The sequence below is a fragment of the Python bivittatus genome, unplaced genomic scaffold, assembly GCF_059951505.1.
Source record: "Python bivittatus isolate LINGU-HERP-01145 unplaced genomic scaffold, Pbiv_v1 ctg000980_np1212, whole genome shotgun sequence".
In the NCBI taxonomy this organism is placed as follows: Eukaryota; Metazoa; Chordata; class Lepidosauria; order Squamata; family Pythonidae; genus Python; species Python bivittatus.
Window position 1 is genome coordinate 23,996,281 of NW_028277125.1, and position 20,918 is coordinate 24,017,198.

Sequence of the window (20,918 nt, forward strand, 5' to 3'; positions counted from 1 at the left end):
AATCTGTGCTACTAATACTCCTAGAAATCATGGAAGTCAACTTCAAATTCAAACCCCAGTGCCCAAAAGGTCCGCAATAAATATAACAATACTGTGAGAAACAGTAACTAATGAATAAAAAAAATCAGAGAGCACATAATCTGTTGCCACGGGGCTTTGATTCATTGTAATGTCTTTACTTACTATGTTTTGAATTCTTCCTCTTCTCTCCTGCACTAGGCCTACTTTCTCTGATGTCACGCACAGTGTTATAAAGCAATGTTTTACTTTTTAACAGTTTGCACAATGCCTACATTCAATTATAACACTCATCAAAAGAGCAGGCTGAAGGAACTTGGGATGTTGAGTCTGCAGAAAAGAATACTGAGGAAAGACATGGAACTAACAGTGTTTAGGCACATAAAAGGGTGGCATAAGGATTATGGTCAAGAACTATTTTTCTATTGTCACAGAAACTAGAATGAGAAATAATGGTATCAATTGCAGCAATGAAAATCATGCAGAGGTTGCCAGAGACATTTCCTCAATAGCCTGTAAATCTGTTTAAAATATTGTGATGGAATAAGATAGGAAGATTTCACAAAAAGTCTTCAGATGGTCCAGAAGGGCCACATACTCACCGGGCAGCCATTTTAGTGTCACACTGTACTACTGCTGTAGGAACAAAACTGGTTACAATATGTTGCAGTGTAGAATTCAAGGTACTGGTCTTCCTTTAAAGCACTACACGGCTTGGAAAGGGAACTGTATTTAAAAAAACACCTTTCCCAGATCATTTATGCTTGACTGATCCAGACAGCCAGAAAGGGCCTGATGAAGATTGGCATCTACCAGGAGGGAGCCCAGCAGCAGGCATGTTCTGTGGGAGCTCCTCGCCTATGAAATAGCCTCCCCATTGTGGCAAGAATAGCTCTCACTCTTACAGCTTTCTGGAAGCTGGTAAAGATATGGCTCTCCCATATCCTTGTCAGCTCTGAAGAGGGCCTTCAAAGATTAGTTGTAGAGCCAACGTATATAAATTAGCCAATATAGTAATGTATGATTGGAACCTGTAATCCATTATTGTCATTATTGTACTTCATTATTATTATTCGTTTATTATTGTTGGGTTTAGTTTGTTTTTTTAGTATCTGTAAAACATCTAGAGCCCTTCCAGAGTAACTGCATAGGGAAATAAATACTGTATTGTTTTCAAGTTCTTTACAATTGATTATGTGCCATTCAGTCATTTTTGACTCCTAGCGACCACATAGATAGATTTTCTCCAAGATGATCTATCCCTATTTCATGTCTCCCAACAGCGCACTCATCGCCTCTGCAATTGAGTCCATCCACTTTGCTGTTGGTCTTCTTCTCTTTCCTTCTATTTATATTTTCTATCCATGACATTTTCCTGATAAAAATACAGGAATGGTTTACCATTGCCTTCTCCCGCACAGTATGAATTGATGTCTTTGCTATTGTCACTAAAGTGATCGTCTGCTTCCAGCATCTTCCTATATCACTGCTGCCCAATATAGGTGCCTGCTTGCTTTATCCAGGCAGCTGGGATGATATTCATGACCTGGGTGACCCTGCCATGAGTATATACTCTTGGCATACACTCCTGATGTTCTTTGCTCATCCCTCCTAGAAACACCTCACCACCATAATGAGGTAGCACAGGAGGACTTGGAGGGGTGGGAATGCCTTCGAGTCAGTGGTGACTCCTGGCGACTGCATGGACTGGACTGCACTTTTCTTGGGAAGATTTCGGAAGTGGTTTGCCTTTGCCTCTTTCCTAGGACTGAGAGAGAATGACTGGACCAAGATCACCCAGCTGGCTTTATGCCTAAAGCAGGGCTAGAACTCACGGTCCCGTGGTTTCTAGGCTGGTGCCTTAACCACTATGCCAAACTGGCTGTCTTCTTTATAATAGATCACTTTAAAATATGCTCTAACTTTCAATGTGAGGCAGGTCAAAGTTCCTCAGATCTTCCTTTTCCCCTTTTTTGAAGATCGGGATAACATCTGACCTTCTTCAGTCATCTGGCACTTCACTTGGATATGACTGAGCCAAAATAAGAGATGATTAGCTCTGCCTTTTCTCTCTTACTTGTTCTCTGCAATAAAATGTTAGGACGAAGAAGGGCACCAATACATTTTAGTACCTTCACTGAGGAACTGCTTTCTCTCTCTCTCTCGCCTTTTCTTTTGCACATATCTGAAGATCACTTTTTGTTATTCTTAGTGTCTTTCATCAACCTTACCTCATTCTGATCTTTAGCATTCTTGATGCCATCTCGATATTTTGGGCTTTATTTTCCCTTGTGATTTGTAACTCCTTCATCTCCTACGTGTGCATTTTGTTTTCAGTGTTTTTTTTACTAAGCTTTTTTTATGCAGCCACATGGAACCCTTCCACTGTCATCCTCCCTCCACCCCAGTTGGGACTATTTACAATTAATTTTTTGCTAAATAAAATGTACTATTTTATTTTTAAAAAATAAAAATAGTTTTTATTTTTTAAAAAACCTCACCCAGCTTCCATTTTGTCTTTTCCATTAGCTTCTCTCACCATGAAATAGTTATAATTGCTCTGAGTTCATTAAAATCTAGTTTTTTAAAAGTCCAAGACAAGTATCTGACTACACTCAGCATTAGTTTCTCTTAAAAACAAGAAGTCCAGCATTGCATAATACTTTCCATTCAATGTTCCTGCTAGTTCCATTTCTTCAGCAAAGTCTTCCCTTTGAGTTAAAATCAGATGAAAGACAGGTGAATCTCTACACAATAGAGATATGACAATAGCAATTGGTATCTTCCCTAGCTTCCTCTCCTCAAAAAAATTCATTATTGCATATTGCTAACTTTACTCACTCTCACTTTCTCTCTCACACACACACAACCTTTCCTTGTTACAGAAACAAAGAGGGAACCTTCTGTTGCTCCAGAAACTTTATTTTGTTATCTTGCCATAAGGTATTGTTTCATATTTTTCTTTAAGCAGCTTCTGACTAAGTATCTTGCACATTTAAAGACTTTCAACTAAGTTCTGATTTCACGTGCATCAACTGGAACTTTTGAAAGCCACAGGAAATTCTCTTTTACCAGCTTCGAACCAAATAAACAACTCATTGGGCAACATTAAACAGAACTACTTCTGTGTTTCTGAGACATCAGCTGAGACACGAGGTATGTACCTTTTAAACTATATCTCATTATCGTATCCTAAGTTTAATTCATATATTCTCCCCCCAAAGGTGTGGTGGGCCCCTACCCTCCTGGTTTTCCAGAAAGGACTTAAGACCTAGCTCTGTCAGCTTGCATGGGGTGACAAGAGTTGTAATCAATCCTGGCGGTGGCTGGTGCCCTGATGACACTCCCTGAGCTGTTCGCCAATTCTATCATTCCTTGGAATTTATTAATTATTTAAGATTGTTTTATATTGTATTTTAATTGATTTTATCTCTTCTGTAAACTGCCCAGAGTTGCTTTTTAACGAGATGGGCAGTGACACATTTATTCTATATCTATCTATCTATCTATCTATCTATCTATCTATCTATCTATCTATCTATCTATCTATCTATCTATCTCCCTTCTGCCAGACCGAGTGGGGAAGGCTGATATAACAGGGGCAAGATGGCTCCTCAGTTGGCAGCTTACCTTCTCAAGGGCAACTCCATCCAGATGTTCAGCCTTAATTAGCTTTCTGTAACTGAGGCTGGGAAATTCTTATTAGTTTCCTAGATTCTGTATTTACCCAGACTAGCATTAAAGATACTTTATTAAAATCTTTTTAGTTCTGTTCCCTTGGTCCATTACTGCCTCAGTGAATTGTTAGTTACATTATTTAGACCTTTAGATTTAACAGAAGGAGCTACTTTTTGTTAAGCCACAAAGAGAGATGGAAGTAAAATATGTCACAAGTAGAAAACAGCACATTTCTGCATGGTATGGATTTAATTCAAATGCCACTCTATCTTTAACTGGAGATACACACATCCACACACAGAGAGAGAGAGAGAGAGAGAGAAAACGAGAGAAACAGTGATGCACTAATAGTAAATGAATAACAACAGTTCTGCCAGCTCCATTGCCGCCACCATGCAATGAGCCACCAAAAACAGTTGATTGTTGCAGCTCAGCTCTGTTCTCAACCAGCTCTCAAAATTCCTGAAAATTTAACAATAGGCTCTCAGAAGCAGGTATAAGCCGGCTTCACCTCTCTCTCTGTGTCTCTCTTTATGTATGTATGTATGTATGTGTGTGTGTGTATATGTATATACATATCCTCTTGAGTGTTATATCTTTCCCCCAGCACAAATCCCTTGGATCCAATTTAGAAAATTACTAGCCAGATTCGTATGTTAATTTTAGTCAAAGAGTCTAATGCTAAACTTGTCAACATCCATCCATGCCACCTAGCTGGGTGGAAACCTAACATATACCCAATTACCTCTGATTTTTGTACAACTCTCTTTGCAAGGAGATCAACTGGATTCTAACTTTTCATTCTTTTTGTGAGCAACTATTCCCAAAACCCTGAGTTATGAATTGATCTTGTTGATAATAGTTTTTTTTAAGTAATTACAATACTTATTTATTTTAATGTTTACCTATAAGCTTACCCAGATTTTTAGGCAGCTTATGCTAATTTACCATTATACAAAACACAAAAATATAAAACACAGACTAGAAACAAGGAAAAAACCTAGTAGCAAATATATTTAAAATATTAAAAATAATTCATAACTGGTTACTAAAAAAAGAAAATTGGATTAATTCAAAGGAAGGTCCCAGCCTGCTGTAAATTCTGTAACTGAACATCCCAACTGTAACTAAGTAAAATATACAGTTTTTTAGGGACTACCTACAAGCATAAGCATACCTTAAATCATACTGGCAGTATTGGCTGCAATTATCTTATAACATGCCAGATATATAATGGTCCTGCCCCAGAAAAGTCAGTGGGCAATATCATTTTCAGTTTAATGGGAATAAGATATAGCCTGTGTAGTGAAAATACAGATTTGGCCTATTACGTTGGAATGGTACTCACTATAAATAGAACAGAGCTCACTACAAAGGCATTCCAAAGTCAGAAAGTCAAATGATACTCGCTGTTGAAAATCCATTGAAATAATCCATGGGAACATTGCCTAAATTGCAGCCTGTTTTCACTTCTTAAACAAATGGAGAGAGAGAAAATGTACAGAACATCACCTGTGGGAGAGTAAATTTAACATATCTGTTGTACTATGATGGCAACTTAGATCATACACACACAACATAGAGGTTGCTCTTAATTCTGGAGTAGAGAAACATAAAGGGACAACATCTAGGCTTTAACTTTCTTCCTCAAAGCCAATACAAATTTTGGATCAGGGAGTCATCTTAAATCAAATCTGGAACTCTTCCACATCTGATGCTTTTCTAAAGAGCATTTAAACAGCCAGAAATCTCCCGTGTCTTGTATGGCTTAGCTCTGGAATTCCCATACATTAAGAATGAAAGCATGTTCCATTCTAGAAATTGTTCATTGCAGTGCCCTTGTAATTACTCACCAGTTAAAAAAAATTGACTCATCAAAAGAGCTGCATTTAGTGTAGCTGGAGAAAAAAGTTGAGACTACAATATGGGTCTCTCTGACTGTAAGGCTACTGACTACAAAAGGAATGTAGGAAGTTCATGACAAGGTTTATACTAATAGAGCCTCTTTAAACCATTGAAATGCCTACCCAGATTGGGTAACATGTATTATTATTGTTACAAGTTTATCCCACTTTTAAATAAACAGGCACAGAACAGAAGGCAAATCAACCAATGCAACAAAAGAGAACATTGAGCTTCCTTTTATTTATGGCAGGCTGAGTCAGGCCTTAACCTCTTCCACAGTCCTTTCTCTCCTTGATGAAGTTTAGGATGATCAGGAGAGCTCAACTTTTGTTTTTTCTCCTTCTCTTTGGTAGCCTTTTTGTTCATTTTTCTCTTTTGGGGGCACAACATGGATAGAACAACCAGCAAAGAAGTAAAACAAAGTGGAAAGAAGGTGTGAACAAATAGCCAAACAGCTGAGGAAACTCAAAAAGATCCTCTCATTCTGATTGTGAAGGTACCAGACAACCACATGTTGGAGATTATGGTCGTATGGTCTCTTAACCAGCAACTGGTTTCCTTTCTTAGAGTTATAGCCTGTTTTAATCTAGTGCCAGACAGAGAAATTCACCTGCACTTATTAACAGCATAATTCATTTAGTTTGATTACAGAGATTTTTCAAAGTACAAGAGAATTTCAGAGATATTCTCATGGGCAAGATGAGATTTTTTTGCATTCATGTGGCTACTGAGGGTGAAGGGGCCTACCTGCATATCCTGTCATTAATTTACTTTCATCGGTCCAGTGTTCTTCAGCCGCCATTGTTTCCATTGATGGGAAGATATCAGGAAGGAATACTTCCAAGTTTTTTTCAATAATGAGGTTACTGTCATGACTGAAAAGAATTCTTTTCAATTTGGGTGTTTATCGGTCTTCTGAAAAAAATGTTCACCCTATTTCTCTTCTTAAAAACTATTTGAGCCTAGCTGTAGATTTTGAGGGTGTCCTTTTGAATTGTTTTTACACCTATTATGATGCCATACATGCAGAGTAATATTTGTGCATTTTAGAAGACTACTTTAAAGGCAAAGGATTCTAAGTATAAACTGTTAACAAAAATTAAATGCATCAACTTTGAGTAAATGGTAATGTAAATTGCAAACAGAGTATTTTATGGAGATTTCTCTTTGTCTATTAATGACACTACATCTTTTAAGAATGAGAAGGCAAATAGTAATATTTCATATATTTATTGAAAACTTAGTGCTCACTGTTTTTCATATGGGGGCAATTACTTGCATTTCTTGCAAGTGTTAACTAGCAAGAAACTTGCAACTAGCAACTGTTAGCACATGCATGTTGAAGAGGAAATGGTTACCTTTACCATTTCCTATTCAGCATGTGTGTTTTAACAATTGTTACTACTCTTACGGATACAAAAATAGTTTTGCTGCAGAGAAACGCCTTGAACATTATGCAAACATGCTATACAAAAGCACCATTTACGTCTTAATTAAGCTACTTCTCAGATTATAGGCAAGAAAGAGAACCTTCTCTGTCACAGTGCCTGTCCTTCTCCAACCTGTCCTTATTCAAAGGGTCTTTAAAAACAGTTTTCTCCTGTGCCTTGGGCTAATGTGGGTAGTGGGGCTCTTACGCAAATATGTATGTTAGGTTGTAAGTTTTGTTGCTCTTTCCAAACATAATAATTTTTCTTCTCTCTCTCATTCACAGATTCAAGGCAACGCCTACAATTTGTCTCTACAGTTACACATTTCAGATGGCTTTAACCAATACTTCAGAATGCAATATTTATTCTCAAATGCAGCCATTTACTTATATTTATTACTTGATCTTTCTTATTGGGTTCATTGGAAGCTGCTTTGCCCTCTGGACCTTCCTGCAGACAGAGCATCGCAAATGCATGAATGTCTACTTAATTAACCTCCTGACAACAGATTTTTTGCTGACCCTTGCCTTGCCAGTGAAAATAATTGTAGATTTAGGAGTTGCCCCATGGAAACTGAAAATATTCCACTGTCAAGTCACAGCATGCCTAATCTATATTAATATGTACTTATCAATCATATTCTTGGGATTTGTAAGCATGGACCGGTGCCTTCAGTTAACACAGAGATACAAGATCTACAGGATTCAGGAACCTAGTTTTGCCAAGATGATATCAGCAGTTGTATGGGTAATGGTTCTCTTCATCATGGTACCAAATATGATGATTCCAATCAAAGACGTCAAAGAATCATCAAATGTAGGATGCATTGATTTCAAAACAAAAGTGGGAAGAGACTGGCATGTATTCACCAATTACATATGTACTGCAATATTTCTGAATTTTTCAGCTATGGTACTTATCTCTAATTTTCTTGTGATCCGATTACTGTATCAAAACAAATATACAGAAAGGTATCGCAGTGTAAAAAAAGCTCTGGTAAACATACTTTTAGTCACTGCAAGCTATATCATATGCTTTGTTCCTTACCATATTGTTCGGATCCCATATACTCTGAGCCAAACTAAAACTATAATTACAGACTGTTTTCTCAGAGAATCTCTCTACAAAGCAAAAGAATCTACCTTGCTATTTGGTGTATCAAATCTGTGCTTTGACCCCATTCTGTATTTTTATCTTTCAAAGACATTTAGACTAACAGTGACCAAAACTTTTGTATCATTTAAAGATAAACATGTTCCTCAAGATCAAGAAATGCATGGAGAAAAAATATCACAGTTTCATGTTTCAGTTGACACTGCAGTTCTTTCCACCTGAACAGTTCTTTGGACATTAAAAATGCATTTGTCTCCCCATGTGTTTGGCACAGTTTGCACTCCTATGGTTTAAATAAGATTGGGGATTGTTGGGGGTGAGGGGCAGCAGGTAAGACTGTGCAGAAGGGGAACACGGACATGGACAATTCAGGTGGCATAACAAATGGTAGTTTATACCTTATCCTCTAATGTGCTATGTACTTCCCAGAGCAGCTCATAATTAAATAGTAAAAATACAGTATCAGTATCCTCATACAGGCCTATAATTTAAACAGCAGAAAACATGAAACATGAACAGTAGCTAAAAAGCTTATTAAAAGGCCTGTGTAAGTTTTACGTCTTCACTTGTTACCAAAAAATTAGTAGAGGTTGTTTTTCCAGTGAATAATTGTTAGATGTTGCCAGAGTTCAGATTAAGAACTTTTGGATGTGGTGAGGCACACATAATGAAGGCCCTCAAAAGAGATCCGTGTTTTCATGTTCTGCTTAATTAGTAAGTTATTTTTTGAAATCTTTACTTTGCTGTTTTTAATACAAAAGTAAACTATATACTGTTGGAAACAAAGTTCTAATCAAATAGATCACAGAAAGTACACAAACGGAGAACTTCCTCATGCATGCATCTGAACCAAATATGTATCATTTTATACATTGTTTTCAATATTTATACACCTCCTCATTGCAATGTGTCATTGCTAAAGCAAAAGAAGAGATGTTTCTCAGGCCATTATTTCCAACCTGGTGCCTTTCAAAATTATGGAAATGTCAAGCACCTCTGAATGGAACTAAGTAGGAAAAGACAGTTCCAAAGGATTAATCAGAGAAAACCTTCCACAGATTTCTCCCCTTTAGGGCAGCTACAGGCAATCCTTTCTGCCAAGAGGAGCTGCACTAGTTTCTATTATTATTATTATTATTATTATTATTATTATTATTATTCTCCTCACAGAGGAACGCACTGTGAAAAAGCTTAAAATTTTAGTCCTGTAGGATGGAATGTCTAACAGACCCTGGGAACATGGAGGAAGGAATAGGACCATTGGTCCAGGAGAGAGGGGAAGTATGAGAAAGAGACTCAAACTAACTCTGTCTTAATTATACTAGGTATAAATTGATCTGAAGAAATGCTTTGGTAAGCTTTAAACATTATTTATCCTACCTGCAATAAAGAGCATTCCAAAAATGTTTCCTGAGTTTAAGAGCTTGACACACTGGGATTTTTTAAAAAAAATGAAAGCAGGTCTTCTAAGCATAGCAGTAACTTGATGCACCTAAATTGCTGACAATTTCCAGACACACATTCAGGAGGGCACCCTGTTTTCAAAAAATGAGGAGGCACAGATTGCCAACCCTGACTCTAGGCCTGATATCTCTCACACACAGAAAGCTGCAGGTGCATTTTTTTAAAGGCCAGCATTTTTAATTCTTGCTAAAATTCAAGATGGTTTCATTAATGGCATTTGATATTAAATGCTTTGATTTTGAACTATTCTTCAAGAATATCATTATAAACCCATGATCCTAAATAACTCAAAATAGTCATATGGCTTATGTTTCTCTGAGCTCTCCTACAGGAGTTGACAACCTTTAGACCATAGTATTAGTAACAATATTGGTATTGTTATTGGTAAAGCCATGCATCACATGAACACTTATGTGCATGTGCACACACACACAATTCAGTGCACCTGAGACTACTATTATGAAAAAGAATTAAAGCTTCTCCTACCTACCAGTGTTGCGACCATTACTGATCTTCTACAAGATCCACTGAGTTTTCTCAATGTAGAAGCCAGATTACCAGATGCTCTAATTTCCATTTTGAAAGAGCTAGTGCAGAGGTCAGAGAACTGGACATGCTGGCTTCTGATCAAGAGTCCTTGGTCAATAGGGCCAAATAATGAAAGCAGCATAATAGGCATGAGTGCCCATGGAGATCCTTCCCTAGAAAGATATATGTAGTCCAGAGGATATGGTTTGATGAACCCTGAGCTATGTTTAAAAATAGGGGAAACTCACCCATCAAGGAATTAATTCCATGTTCAAGTTGAATTATCAGTCACGTCAGATGAAAATATAGTTAACAACATTTACACTGCACATTTAATTACTGTCTCTTAAAATAATCACCAGCAGTCTTATTAACATATTATGATTCGGCTAGCATAGTTACAAGAAATAGGACCCTGCTGTTAAGAATACACTGAAGGGGAAGTCTTTTTGTGTGTGTGTATGTGTGGAGGGGATGCCCTCAAGTCAGTCTTACTTCTGGAGACTGTCTGGGCAAATCTCTGCAGTTTTCTCAGCAAGATTTTCAGAAGTGGTTTGCCACTGCCTTCTTCCTAGGGCTGAGAGTGTGTGAGTGGCCCAAAGTCACCAACCTGGCTTCATGCATGAGGTAAGTCTAAAACTCATAGTCTCACGATTTCTGGCCATTGCCTTTAATTACTATACCAAACTGACTCTCTGAAGGTAAAGTCTAGCTAACAGAAAATTCATGATTCAAGAATGAATAGCGTACATAAGGGTTTAAGCTGTTTATATCATATCATAATATTCATTCCATCCATCCCAAGTTATATTTCCTATGATTAGGTCTCATTACATATAACAGAATACGTTTCATCACAATTAAACTATTACTCTTTTCAGTGAAACTTATAATGGAGAAGCCAGTAAAAGAGTGAGTCTCAATCCAGCTAAATTGTGGATTACATGCTACAGGCCAATGACAATAAGTTGGGAACCCAATAAATTTACTGAAGCCTGTTTCCTAATTAATATATATGGAGTTGATCTGCATGTACAGAAGTTTGCATCAACTCTTAAAGATGGAAAGTGGTTACTTACCAGAGGTATAGGAAAATGTGTTGCATATTGCAAATGTCGAAGGAGATGATAGTTTGATGGAAAGATCATCTCCCTTACTTTTTCTTTCTTTGTAGACTTTTCATTAGTCATTGAAGCTCTTCTGTCTTGCATTGGCATTGAATTCAGATTCTCACAAGATTCTCCAGGCATTGGAGAAAAGATCTAGGTCAGGTAAAACATTTAATATTATAAACAGAAATGTCCTCTAGATGTACAATGTGGTTATTTTTTTTAATAAAGAAACAAATAAGAAATAAATCAAAGATGTCTCTGATTTATTTTGATTATAATAGAATTATCTTGAAATATGCAATAATGAAGTTATGGTTAATCCATAGATGCTGATGAGGAGGTGAGATCTAGCATTCAATACTAACAATATATCAGTATTCTAGTAAACAATAATTTATCTTTTATTATAAACAAATAATTTTTTTTAGGTTCAAATCCTCTACATGCTCCTGCCTATTCCATGAAAAATAGCAACAGACCATTTTACTGAACTTCTATTCCTGCTCCCAGCCACTATGTTGCAGTAATAAAAAAATGGGGCAAATGCAAAGCTTTTGAGTAAAGAGACATAAGAATAGGATATCAATTTCTAATGCCAAAGAAACCTGCCTATGTACTCTCTGTTCTTTTAACTTTCATGTAAATAGAGATGACATAATAAAATACATTCAGGTTTGGTTCAATGTGCATGCAGACATTTGTAAGTTTTCAGTTAATAGCAGTTTTGTTATATCCAAACATCCAGTTCCTTAACTGCAGTTTGCAAGTGAAGCAATAACATTTGCAATCGTTTCACTGTAGGATTTCTACTGAATCTTACCACTGATCTAATTAGCTTAATACTGTCAGTTAGCAATAGCTCTCCAGGATTTCAGCAAGAGGACAATCTGACGTCTGAGTATTTTTTTACTTCAGATAAGCAGCAGCAGTCTCAAACAGCATGCCCAACAGAAAGGGTTGCTTTAAAAATGCTTTTCCACCTCTTCCCTATGGCTATTGATATAAACATTGGAAATAGCCCATCACACAATAAACCGAATACTTGAATGTTCAGGCTAACATTGAGGTGAACGTCTACAGTAAATCCTATATAAGTTTGGGTGGAAAGGACTGACCTTTTTCAGGAACATAATTAAAACCAATAGTTCTTATTTTAGCAAGAAAACAGTTATAGTGTACTTTTATACAATACATCAAAGACATTTAAAACAGGTTGATTTAAGTTTTTATTATTATTATTTTATGATGTGGGAAACATTCATCTGAGAAATCTTTGTTCTGAGGCCGCTGATGACTGATTATTCAGAAATGCCAATTTCTACAGATCACACTATGCTCAAATATTCTCCTTTGGATCCTGCCACTATAAATGCTTATTGGTATAATGGTGCTTCAGCTGAAGTGGCTATCCACACTACGGTAATAAATAAGGGAAGGTCAAATGCCAACATTGCCAGAAGGTCTACAGAAGACATTTTAGCATTTTAAACAGAAAAATCAGAATAAAATATGAAGTTATGCTTGAAGATGTGCATGATGCATTCACCACAATGGCATTTTGAACTTAGTGGAAATAGATGAGGAAACTTGAAAACCTAACATGATACTGTTTCACAGAATAAGAGTAGATTACTGCTAGGCAAGTTGAGGCACATGAGAATATGAAAAGAAATGTACAGCAGATAATCAGAGCATATTCCGTGATGTCATGCTGGCATGGGTAGCAAAAGGAAGAATGAATAAACGTGGGTGTCTGTGTGTGTGTTTAAAAAAAAGGAAATTAAACCTACTGGAAATTCCGAACCAAAGTCTGTCTTAAAGTCATTCTTGTCTACATCATCAAAAATATTAGTGGTTCCTGAGGCAATATACATGTGCTCCATAAGACTATGTTCCTAATTGTCACCAAAGAGAAAAAGAAATGCCAGTCAGAGTATAATGAAAACCCTTGGTGGACTGGTACAAACTATTAAAATGAATCCAAGCATAAAATAAATTATTGATTATATGCAGTAAGAGTGAAGACTTTATAATAGTCAACAGACATCACAATCAAAGTAGGTTATTTTTGGTACTGCGCTTAAAATAATAAAGTTAACAAGCTTGGGAAACTGTACTCAGGAGATGACCCTGAAAGATTGTTTACAATGAATGAATGATCTCCTAGGAAATGTGTGTTTCTGCTGTGGGATCAGGTGCTTCAATGAAGAGGAAGAAAGGGTGCAGCAAACCAGTCTTGGGTGCTCTAGAGGATTAAATATTCTCTGCACCATAAATTACAATTTATATTTAAAAGTTGGAAAGAAATATTCTTGTAGTTCCAAATAATGAGCAGTACTGAACGTACTCAAGTAAGTTTCCTCTCACACAACAGGGTTTCCCATCCTTCTCCTCCCAACCACATCCCGTTTCTAAGACTGTTTCTGGAGGGTCCCCCATTCCTCCAAATCAGACTTTAGGGATATGGAAGAAGGGAAAGTCCACACCATCAATGGCATATCTTCCACTGGTAGACAGACACTACTGGATTTTACCAAATGCCTGAAGAACGGAAACAAGAGCCTCTATAGTTAAAAAAATGGTCCCAAGAATAGTACATCCTTTCATGCAAATTCTATCTACGCTTATCTTTTCTGTGGTTAACCTCCCTCTGTAGAACAGCTTTACACCAACTATAGTGGCCTTTCAAAAATGTTTTCTCCAGGACTTTGGAGAGTTGATGTTGCCTGCTATTTGTTGGCACAATCATTCTGTAACATTATTATTGCCTATTTTATTTTTTTAATATTTTATTTGTATTGTGGTTTTTAAACTTTGTTGTGTTAGCTTTTATTATTGTAAATCACCAGGAACTATACAATTTTGGCAGTATTTAAATGAGAGAAAATCATTTACATTTTTTTTTCAAAAGTAGCTATTTCTATTATTTTTGATAAATACCCTTTGATCTAGGAGAGCCAGACCACTGCAATATGAGAGGTGTCACAGGCAAGTAACATTTTATTTCATTTCATCCAGTAGCAGCCATGGAAGCCCAAGGATCATGGCAACTACAAATTATCTTTTAAACTTACTGTTTCAGATTTTTTTCTAATTTTATATGAGTATCATAAAATGACTGTAGTCTATGGCTACACCATATCATCAATGTACAGGCCAAATAATCCAAACTACACACATACATAATGGATTCCTTACCTCCAGTTTCACATCTTGCTCCTTAGAATACTGCTCATCCATGTTTTCCCCAGTTGGTGAGCGTGATCTAGAAGCTGCAGTGACAGATAAGTCTCCACGTGATATTAAAGTGCACATGTAAGCATCATGTGAGAAAACATCATGCCGTATAAATTCACCAAAAAGCAGCACTAGGTTCACAAATTCTGTTTTCTCAAATTCACTGTTTGGATCAGCTAACAATAGACAAAGAGTTGAATTTTGTTAAATTCCCATTAAATCCAAGTAGGTACAAAAGTGAAACTAATACAGTTGCTGGAAAAAAATTAAATGTATTCAATCCTACTCTGGAACAGACATACTTTGATACTTACATAATGAGGGGGCTTGAGTATCTAAAAATCTAAGGAGAACATTCTGGAAAACAGGGAGGCTAGACCCAGCAAGTGATGCTGAAGAAATGGACTCCTTTTCATCCAAGATTTCAACTTCACCACATCTCTATAAAAGTATATAAAATAAAAGGGTAGAATTGTGGTATCATAGCTATAAAAATTACTTTCATCTCCCTCTTTTCCCAGAAATTCCAAACAACATCTAAATTAAGGAGAGAGGACTTCTCAATTCATTTGTAATAGGAACAGTGTGATGATTTGTGAAGAAATTTAATTCAAGCGTTATTTGAATCTTGGCTGAGTGAAACACAAATACAAATTAAGAAACTGCACTCTACTCTCACTGTGTTTCTTTGCTAAAGAAATGAAAGACTCTTCCTACATCTCTCTCACACACCAGAACTATAGAGGATACCTTTGACTGACTTATTACTACTACTACTACTATTAATTTCTGTGATCTTATAATTTCATTAATTTTATTTTCTATCATGGACATTTTAAAATATATTTATTCTCTCATTTGCTGTAAACCACCAAGGGGTCAGTTGATTGCAGAAGGTATACATTCAACAAATATATAAATATAGAATATAAGCTCTTCAATACTGGAACATCTTTTATAATCTTCTGTAAAGAGCCATGAACATTGCATACAAATATTATCTACAGAGAAAGAAACAATGAATGCAAGCCTATATGAATTAAAAATATTACTACTGCTGATAATGATGCTATATGAACAAAAAAGGATTCTTGCATCTATCCATTATATTTAAATAACTTCTTTTACATGATGCAGTAAAAAAAAAATTAACCAGAGCCTGAAGAATCATTTCAGCAGTTTTAAAACTGCAATTTAATATTTTTTTTAAGTTGTAAGATTTTGATTAATTACCCTCCTATAGGTTCAAAATGAACTACATATGCCAACACTTTTTTCATTGTTTTTGTTCCAAAATGTAAGAAGCATGCTAAAGTTCCTTAGAATCCTTCTAAAGATTCTCTGTAGATAGATCCATTTGGATTGCAGATCAGAAACATCAGTGCTTGTAATTGGCCTCTAAAATATGAACTAAATTTTCCTCGAGAAATGAAGAATAACAGATAACTTACTTCTGCCTCAATTTCAGCTTGCCTCTTCTCCAATAATTTAGCTACAGCCATTGCCCGGTGCTTGCCAGATCTTTTACTACTCACAGCCCATTCACAAAGCAATGTTATAACAGCTTCATCATTAGGTGCAACCTATTAAATCACAAAAACAAATGTGTTATTCGTTTGAGTAAACCCTGAGAATGCCGCAGAAGTGAAGTATGCAACAGGTATCAAGGAGAACAGGAAATAGAGTGTTGGAGTCTGATGGACAAACAGTTGGAAAAAACTCATGGAACTTTGTTCTTATATATGATAACAGCAGCAAAGTTTTTACATGCACAAAGGTGGAAAGATAAGACACTACCTACAGTGGAAGAATGGATGGCGAAGTCGATGGAGTTCACTGAGATGGCAAAATTGACAGCTTTGATTCAAGAAAAGACGTTGTGCGATTTTAACATTAATTGGAAACCTTTTTTGGACTTTTTGTGGGAAACAGAAAAGAATGAAATTATGTTGTATGGATTTGATGATTAGGAATAACATGGGTAAATAGAAATAATGAAAGTTATCTTGTAAACTTAGAGCAAGAGTTTGATGCATACTTATATCTGTTGTGAGGAGGGTCGGAAGTCATTTTTTTCCCCTTACTTTCTTTTATATTAGTTCTTGTTAGTTTTTATTGTTTCTGTTTTAAAATTGAATAAAGTTATTTTTTAAAAAAAGTTATTTATTTTATTTAGCAAATTTACATGGTCACCCATATCTCTGAACATGACTTTGGGTGGCATGCGACCAGCAACAATTAAAACAATATCACAACCATTAATACACTTAAAATAAACAAACATAAATAAAAAGCCAGATTGCGGGAGATAGCAACCATCTAGGCACAATACAACCATTTTGCAGGTTCCCCATGGAATCCCCATGGTTGCTGGGCTTTTTAGGCTTTCCGAAAGGCTAACAGGGATGGGGCTAATGTATATAACTGAACATTGGTTTAAAAATGGTATTTTACTTTAAATCAACTGAGTCTTTAACTATTCAACCAAACAAAGTTAGTCAAGTTCTTAGCCCATTAAATTCAGTCTGCTTATTCAAGGACATTCTGCTGATCCGTGGGTTCTTGCAACAGCCTCTCAGAATCTCCTTCACTGAAAAATTACTGCCAGTGGAACTAGAGGTTTGAGGGCATTTCTTCAAGCAACAATTGACAATGTTAACAAATAAAACATTTGATTAGATGTATTATTGAGCTGTTTTAATTATGCTTGTTAAAAATATTATAATGCTTATGTGGAAGCACTGAGTTGTAGCTTTCTCTGATGTCTTCACTGTTGACATGACACAAGATAACCATATATAAATATAGTGAGATAGTATTTTGTTGTATCTGTTATTTTAATATGCTGGGCATAGTTTATCAAGACAAACTCAAGTTATGGCGATTTATCAGATTGAGATTATTTTGTGCAGTAGTCTCTTCTGTTACATAATGTTAACACCCATTATGACAAGCAAGCAATGCAAATCTTTATTAAATAAAAATAAAAAGGATATTCAAGACTATGCACTGCAAACATATTATTTACACAAAATAAACTATCTTTAATTATGCTTTTGCTAAAGCCAAAAGCAATAATATGATATACAAATAGTGCTACTGACTATGAGGAATTCATAACATTCTAATAACTCCAACTTTATCGTGAGCTGCTCTAGTGACAGAAATTTAAAAATAGCTACTTTAAAATTACAAGGATTTGAACATTCAACCAAATCAAAAGTAATCTTTATAATGCATGTAATGGGTGCATTAAACCTAAGAGAGTCCAGATTATGGGAAGCAACAGTCAAACCTTATATTCAATTCTGGGTGCCGCAATTCAAAAGGGACAGAGCAAACCAGAGCCTAGAGAAGGGTTTAGAAACCAAATCCTGTTTGAGTTAAAAGAACCAGATATGTTTAGCTTATAGAAAATATGACTAAGGTGAGCTATGATAGCGATCTTCAAACATCTGAAGTGTTGTCACACCAAAGAGAGAGTGGCCCAGAGGGAAGAAACAAGGAGTTAAAATAATAAGGAAAGAGGTTCAGGCTAGACATCAAGAGGAACTTTCTTAGTACATGAGCTGCCAGCCAATGGATCATATGGGCAGAGGCCTCCTAAAGGTAGTAAAATGCTAACAAACATGGTGTCAGAATTTAGGACTGCTTTGCAGCTTTAAAATTCCTTCAATGAAGTACAACTCCCAACTGAAGTCTTAAGTTATGTAGTTTTGAGGATCAGCACAGCAAATTTTCCCCAACAGAAGTCATTGTTTTTAGGAAGCCTGACAGATCTTAGTTAGAAGAAGTTCACCCTCTACAGAAAAGTTATAAAGCACAACGGCTGCTAAAAACCACAGGCAGAGCACATTTTCAAAACTTTCTATTCAGCTGGTCCTGCAGATAAAATAACTATTTTCTTGTTTTGGAAAGTGTTGTTGAATATATTCTCCCCAAGATGATTCGATCCTTGAGAGAATTTGGTTTTACCAAAGGACACAGAAGCCTGGTGAATCTAGTGTTTCTTATATAAAAGTGGCTGCATGAAAATGCATATGACTGTGAATTTCAAGAAGTTTCATTTCTGCTGTCAAGAACAGACTGTTGTGGGTACTGGGACAAGACTTTGGCCCAAAAGCTACAAATGGAAACTGACTTAAGGTTAGTTGGCAGAGGTGTAAGAAATGTTGAACTGATGATGAGCCAAAGCCAGAACCAAGTAATCTTAATAATGATGGTTAAAAGACCCAGCTACCCTGACAATCTATAGAAGTAAAAGAGGAAGAAAGCCAGGCCAGAAACGTTTTGTTCCATAAATGTCTTAAGTATTTACAGTAAGTACCTATTTTTCCAGTTGTATCCACAATCCCAAATGTGAAATAAATTAGATGGACCAAGGGGGTGGTCAGAACCAACAACTGTATATAAACAGTATCAGGCATTGTGGTACTATAGTGTGAAGACCAAGAATGACACAATTAGAGGGAATAGAAAATACTTGCTTCTACTTTCAGAGAAGCACAGTTGCTCCTATGAACACCTGGAAACAAGACCATGCAAATTTTATCCACAGACCAAAAGCCTGAGATTGAGTTAATGCCATCAAAGGATAACAACACTCAGCTACCAGCACTGACATCTTGCTCCTCTTTTCAGATACAGAACTTGAGATTTTCAGAGACTAATCCAAAAGCCTACACAGCTAAACTTAGCTTACCAGAAATAGCAACAATTTGTTGAAACAGAATAATCTCCAGGAACTATAAGGTGATTGATAGTCTATACACCCACTCTGAGTTGGGAAATTGTAGATGTCCATGTTGTCTATATATGAAAGTTGATCTTCATTAATTACAGAAGGAGAAAGCAATATCTAATATCACAAGGAGGAATCCAGAAAAAGCAGTTGTAGGAGTGAAACCTTCTACTAGGAAAAGCAGATTAAGGACTGTAAGCAGTGTATATAGAAAATTTACAACTGAAAGTCTCTCAGTTTATAAAAACAAAACAAAACCAATGTTCTGCATGTTCAGAGCTATTTTAGGCACTTTCAGCTTTGTGGCTGCAAACAGTATGAAGATTCTTGCCATTTCCTTCCCTAGGCTGCTCTATATCTACAACATGAGCTGGGTCTGACTCCTATAAAAACTCAGAATAGCTGTAATATCATGCTTATGGTATCTACCTGCTTTAGGCCAAAAATATTGACTTAAAAACTTCAGAATCTTTTTGGACCTCAGTATGTTGTTCCATCTTTTATTTACCTACCATTCCACAGATTCTGCTTGTGCTTCTGCTGCTTACATCTAATCTATACTTTCCTGCAACTTTAATTCATATCAAGTGAGTATTACAAAATTAAGTACTAGAGCTGATCAAAGTAGTGGCAGCAATTGATGTATCTTCAACATATCTATCTTGATCTATACTAGTATAGATAGATCTGTAGATTACTAATATAAAGATAGATCTGGAAGATTTTTTTAAACAAACAATTGATGGACTATGTGCCATCAAATAGTTGTCAATTCTTAGCAACCACATAGATTTTCTCCATGGCAATCTCTCCCCAGCTGGTCTTTCAATGCAGAAGCAGCACAGGGTATCCCATAGTCTTTATCCCTAAGTGAGGTTCCAGGCCAACAGCACTGACCACAGAGGTAAAAAACGGGTGCTGCTAGGCAAAGTACAAGGCATAGCATTGTTAAGAGCAGTAAACTCTCCATTAGGAAAGTGTGACTGAATTCAGTTCTTACAGAATATGGTATAATCTGGCCTTCTCTCCCCTGATTCACTCCATGGCATACAGTAGAAATCCCTTGTTTAACACAGGTCTGGAAAACTAGGGGTTTTTTTGGGGGGGGGGCAATAGCCAAACAAAGCAAAAATAGGTGAAGCCAGCTCATTCCGCCTTACAAAAGCTAAACATTCTACTCAGAATAACAGCAGTGACTTTCTGAATCTGATGTGTAAATGTTTACATGATCTAAATTAAATTTTCCATTTAAAAAGGAACACGTGATAATCTTTGAATACCTACCAATAATGTAATACAAATACTCAGAAAGTTGTGAAATATCATTTTAAAAATGTACTGATGACTGAAATCATATCATTTCTCATTTTTAACCCAGATTTTAAGAACTTTAATGGAAGAATGACATGGTTACCTTTTGACCCAATTCCTCCATGCATACAAGTTTTTCAATACCTTTTATGGCCTAAAATATACATGTTGCATGAAATTGAAAAAGGACAAGCTGCTATTTCTAAATGACTCAATTATGCTTAAAGCAGAAAAGTTGCCTATTCAACTTCTCAATTCTATGGAAACATACAAAAAAGTGAAATTAGCTTAAGCCATTAGAACTTGGGCACTTAATATATGAAGGTCTGCTTGCTGAAGGTAGAACATGGCCACTGAGGTAAGCAGGCCAACAGGCAATGT

General features: G+C 36.2%; 2 protein-coding genes across 2 annotated transcripts in view; one reads left to right on the forward strand and one right to left on the reverse strand.

Moving 5' to 3' along the window:
- The window catches only part of MED12L (mediator complex subunit 12L), a 190,729-nt gene that overhangs the window by 122,927 nt on the left and 46,884 nt on the right, over positions 1-20,918 (reverse strand). Inside the window, exons 11-15 of the mRNA XM_088132176.1 lie at positions 15,937-16,068; positions 14,800-14,926; positions 14,447-14,661; positions 13,039-13,143; positions 11,216-11,398 (exon numbers count right to left, since the gene is read on the reverse strand). Of these exons, the coding sequence (XP_087988302.1) occupies positions 11,216-11,398; positions 13,039-13,143; positions 14,447-14,661; positions 14,800-14,926; positions 15,937-16,068 (762 nt within the window). The remainder of the gene's footprint in view (positions 1-11,215; positions 11,399-13,038; positions 13,144-14,446; positions 14,662-14,799; positions 14,927-15,936; positions 16,069-20,918) is intronic.
- GPR171 (G protein-coupled receptor 171) lies at positions 2,725-9,061 on the forward strand. Its single transcript, XM_007436748.3, has 2 exons — positions 2,725-3,174; positions 7,316-9,061. The coding sequence occupies exon 2, from the start codon at positions 7,362-7,364 to the stop codon at positions 8,364-8,366; it is 1,005 nt and encodes a 334-aa protein (XP_007436810.1). The 5' UTR covers positions 2,725-3,174; positions 7,316-7,361; the 3' UTR covers positions 8,367-9,061.

Coding starts and splice junctions, on each gene's coding strand:
- GPR171 (XM_007436748.3), top strand. CDS start 7,362: ATGGCTTTAACCAATACTTCAGAATGCAATATTTATTCTCAAATGCAG.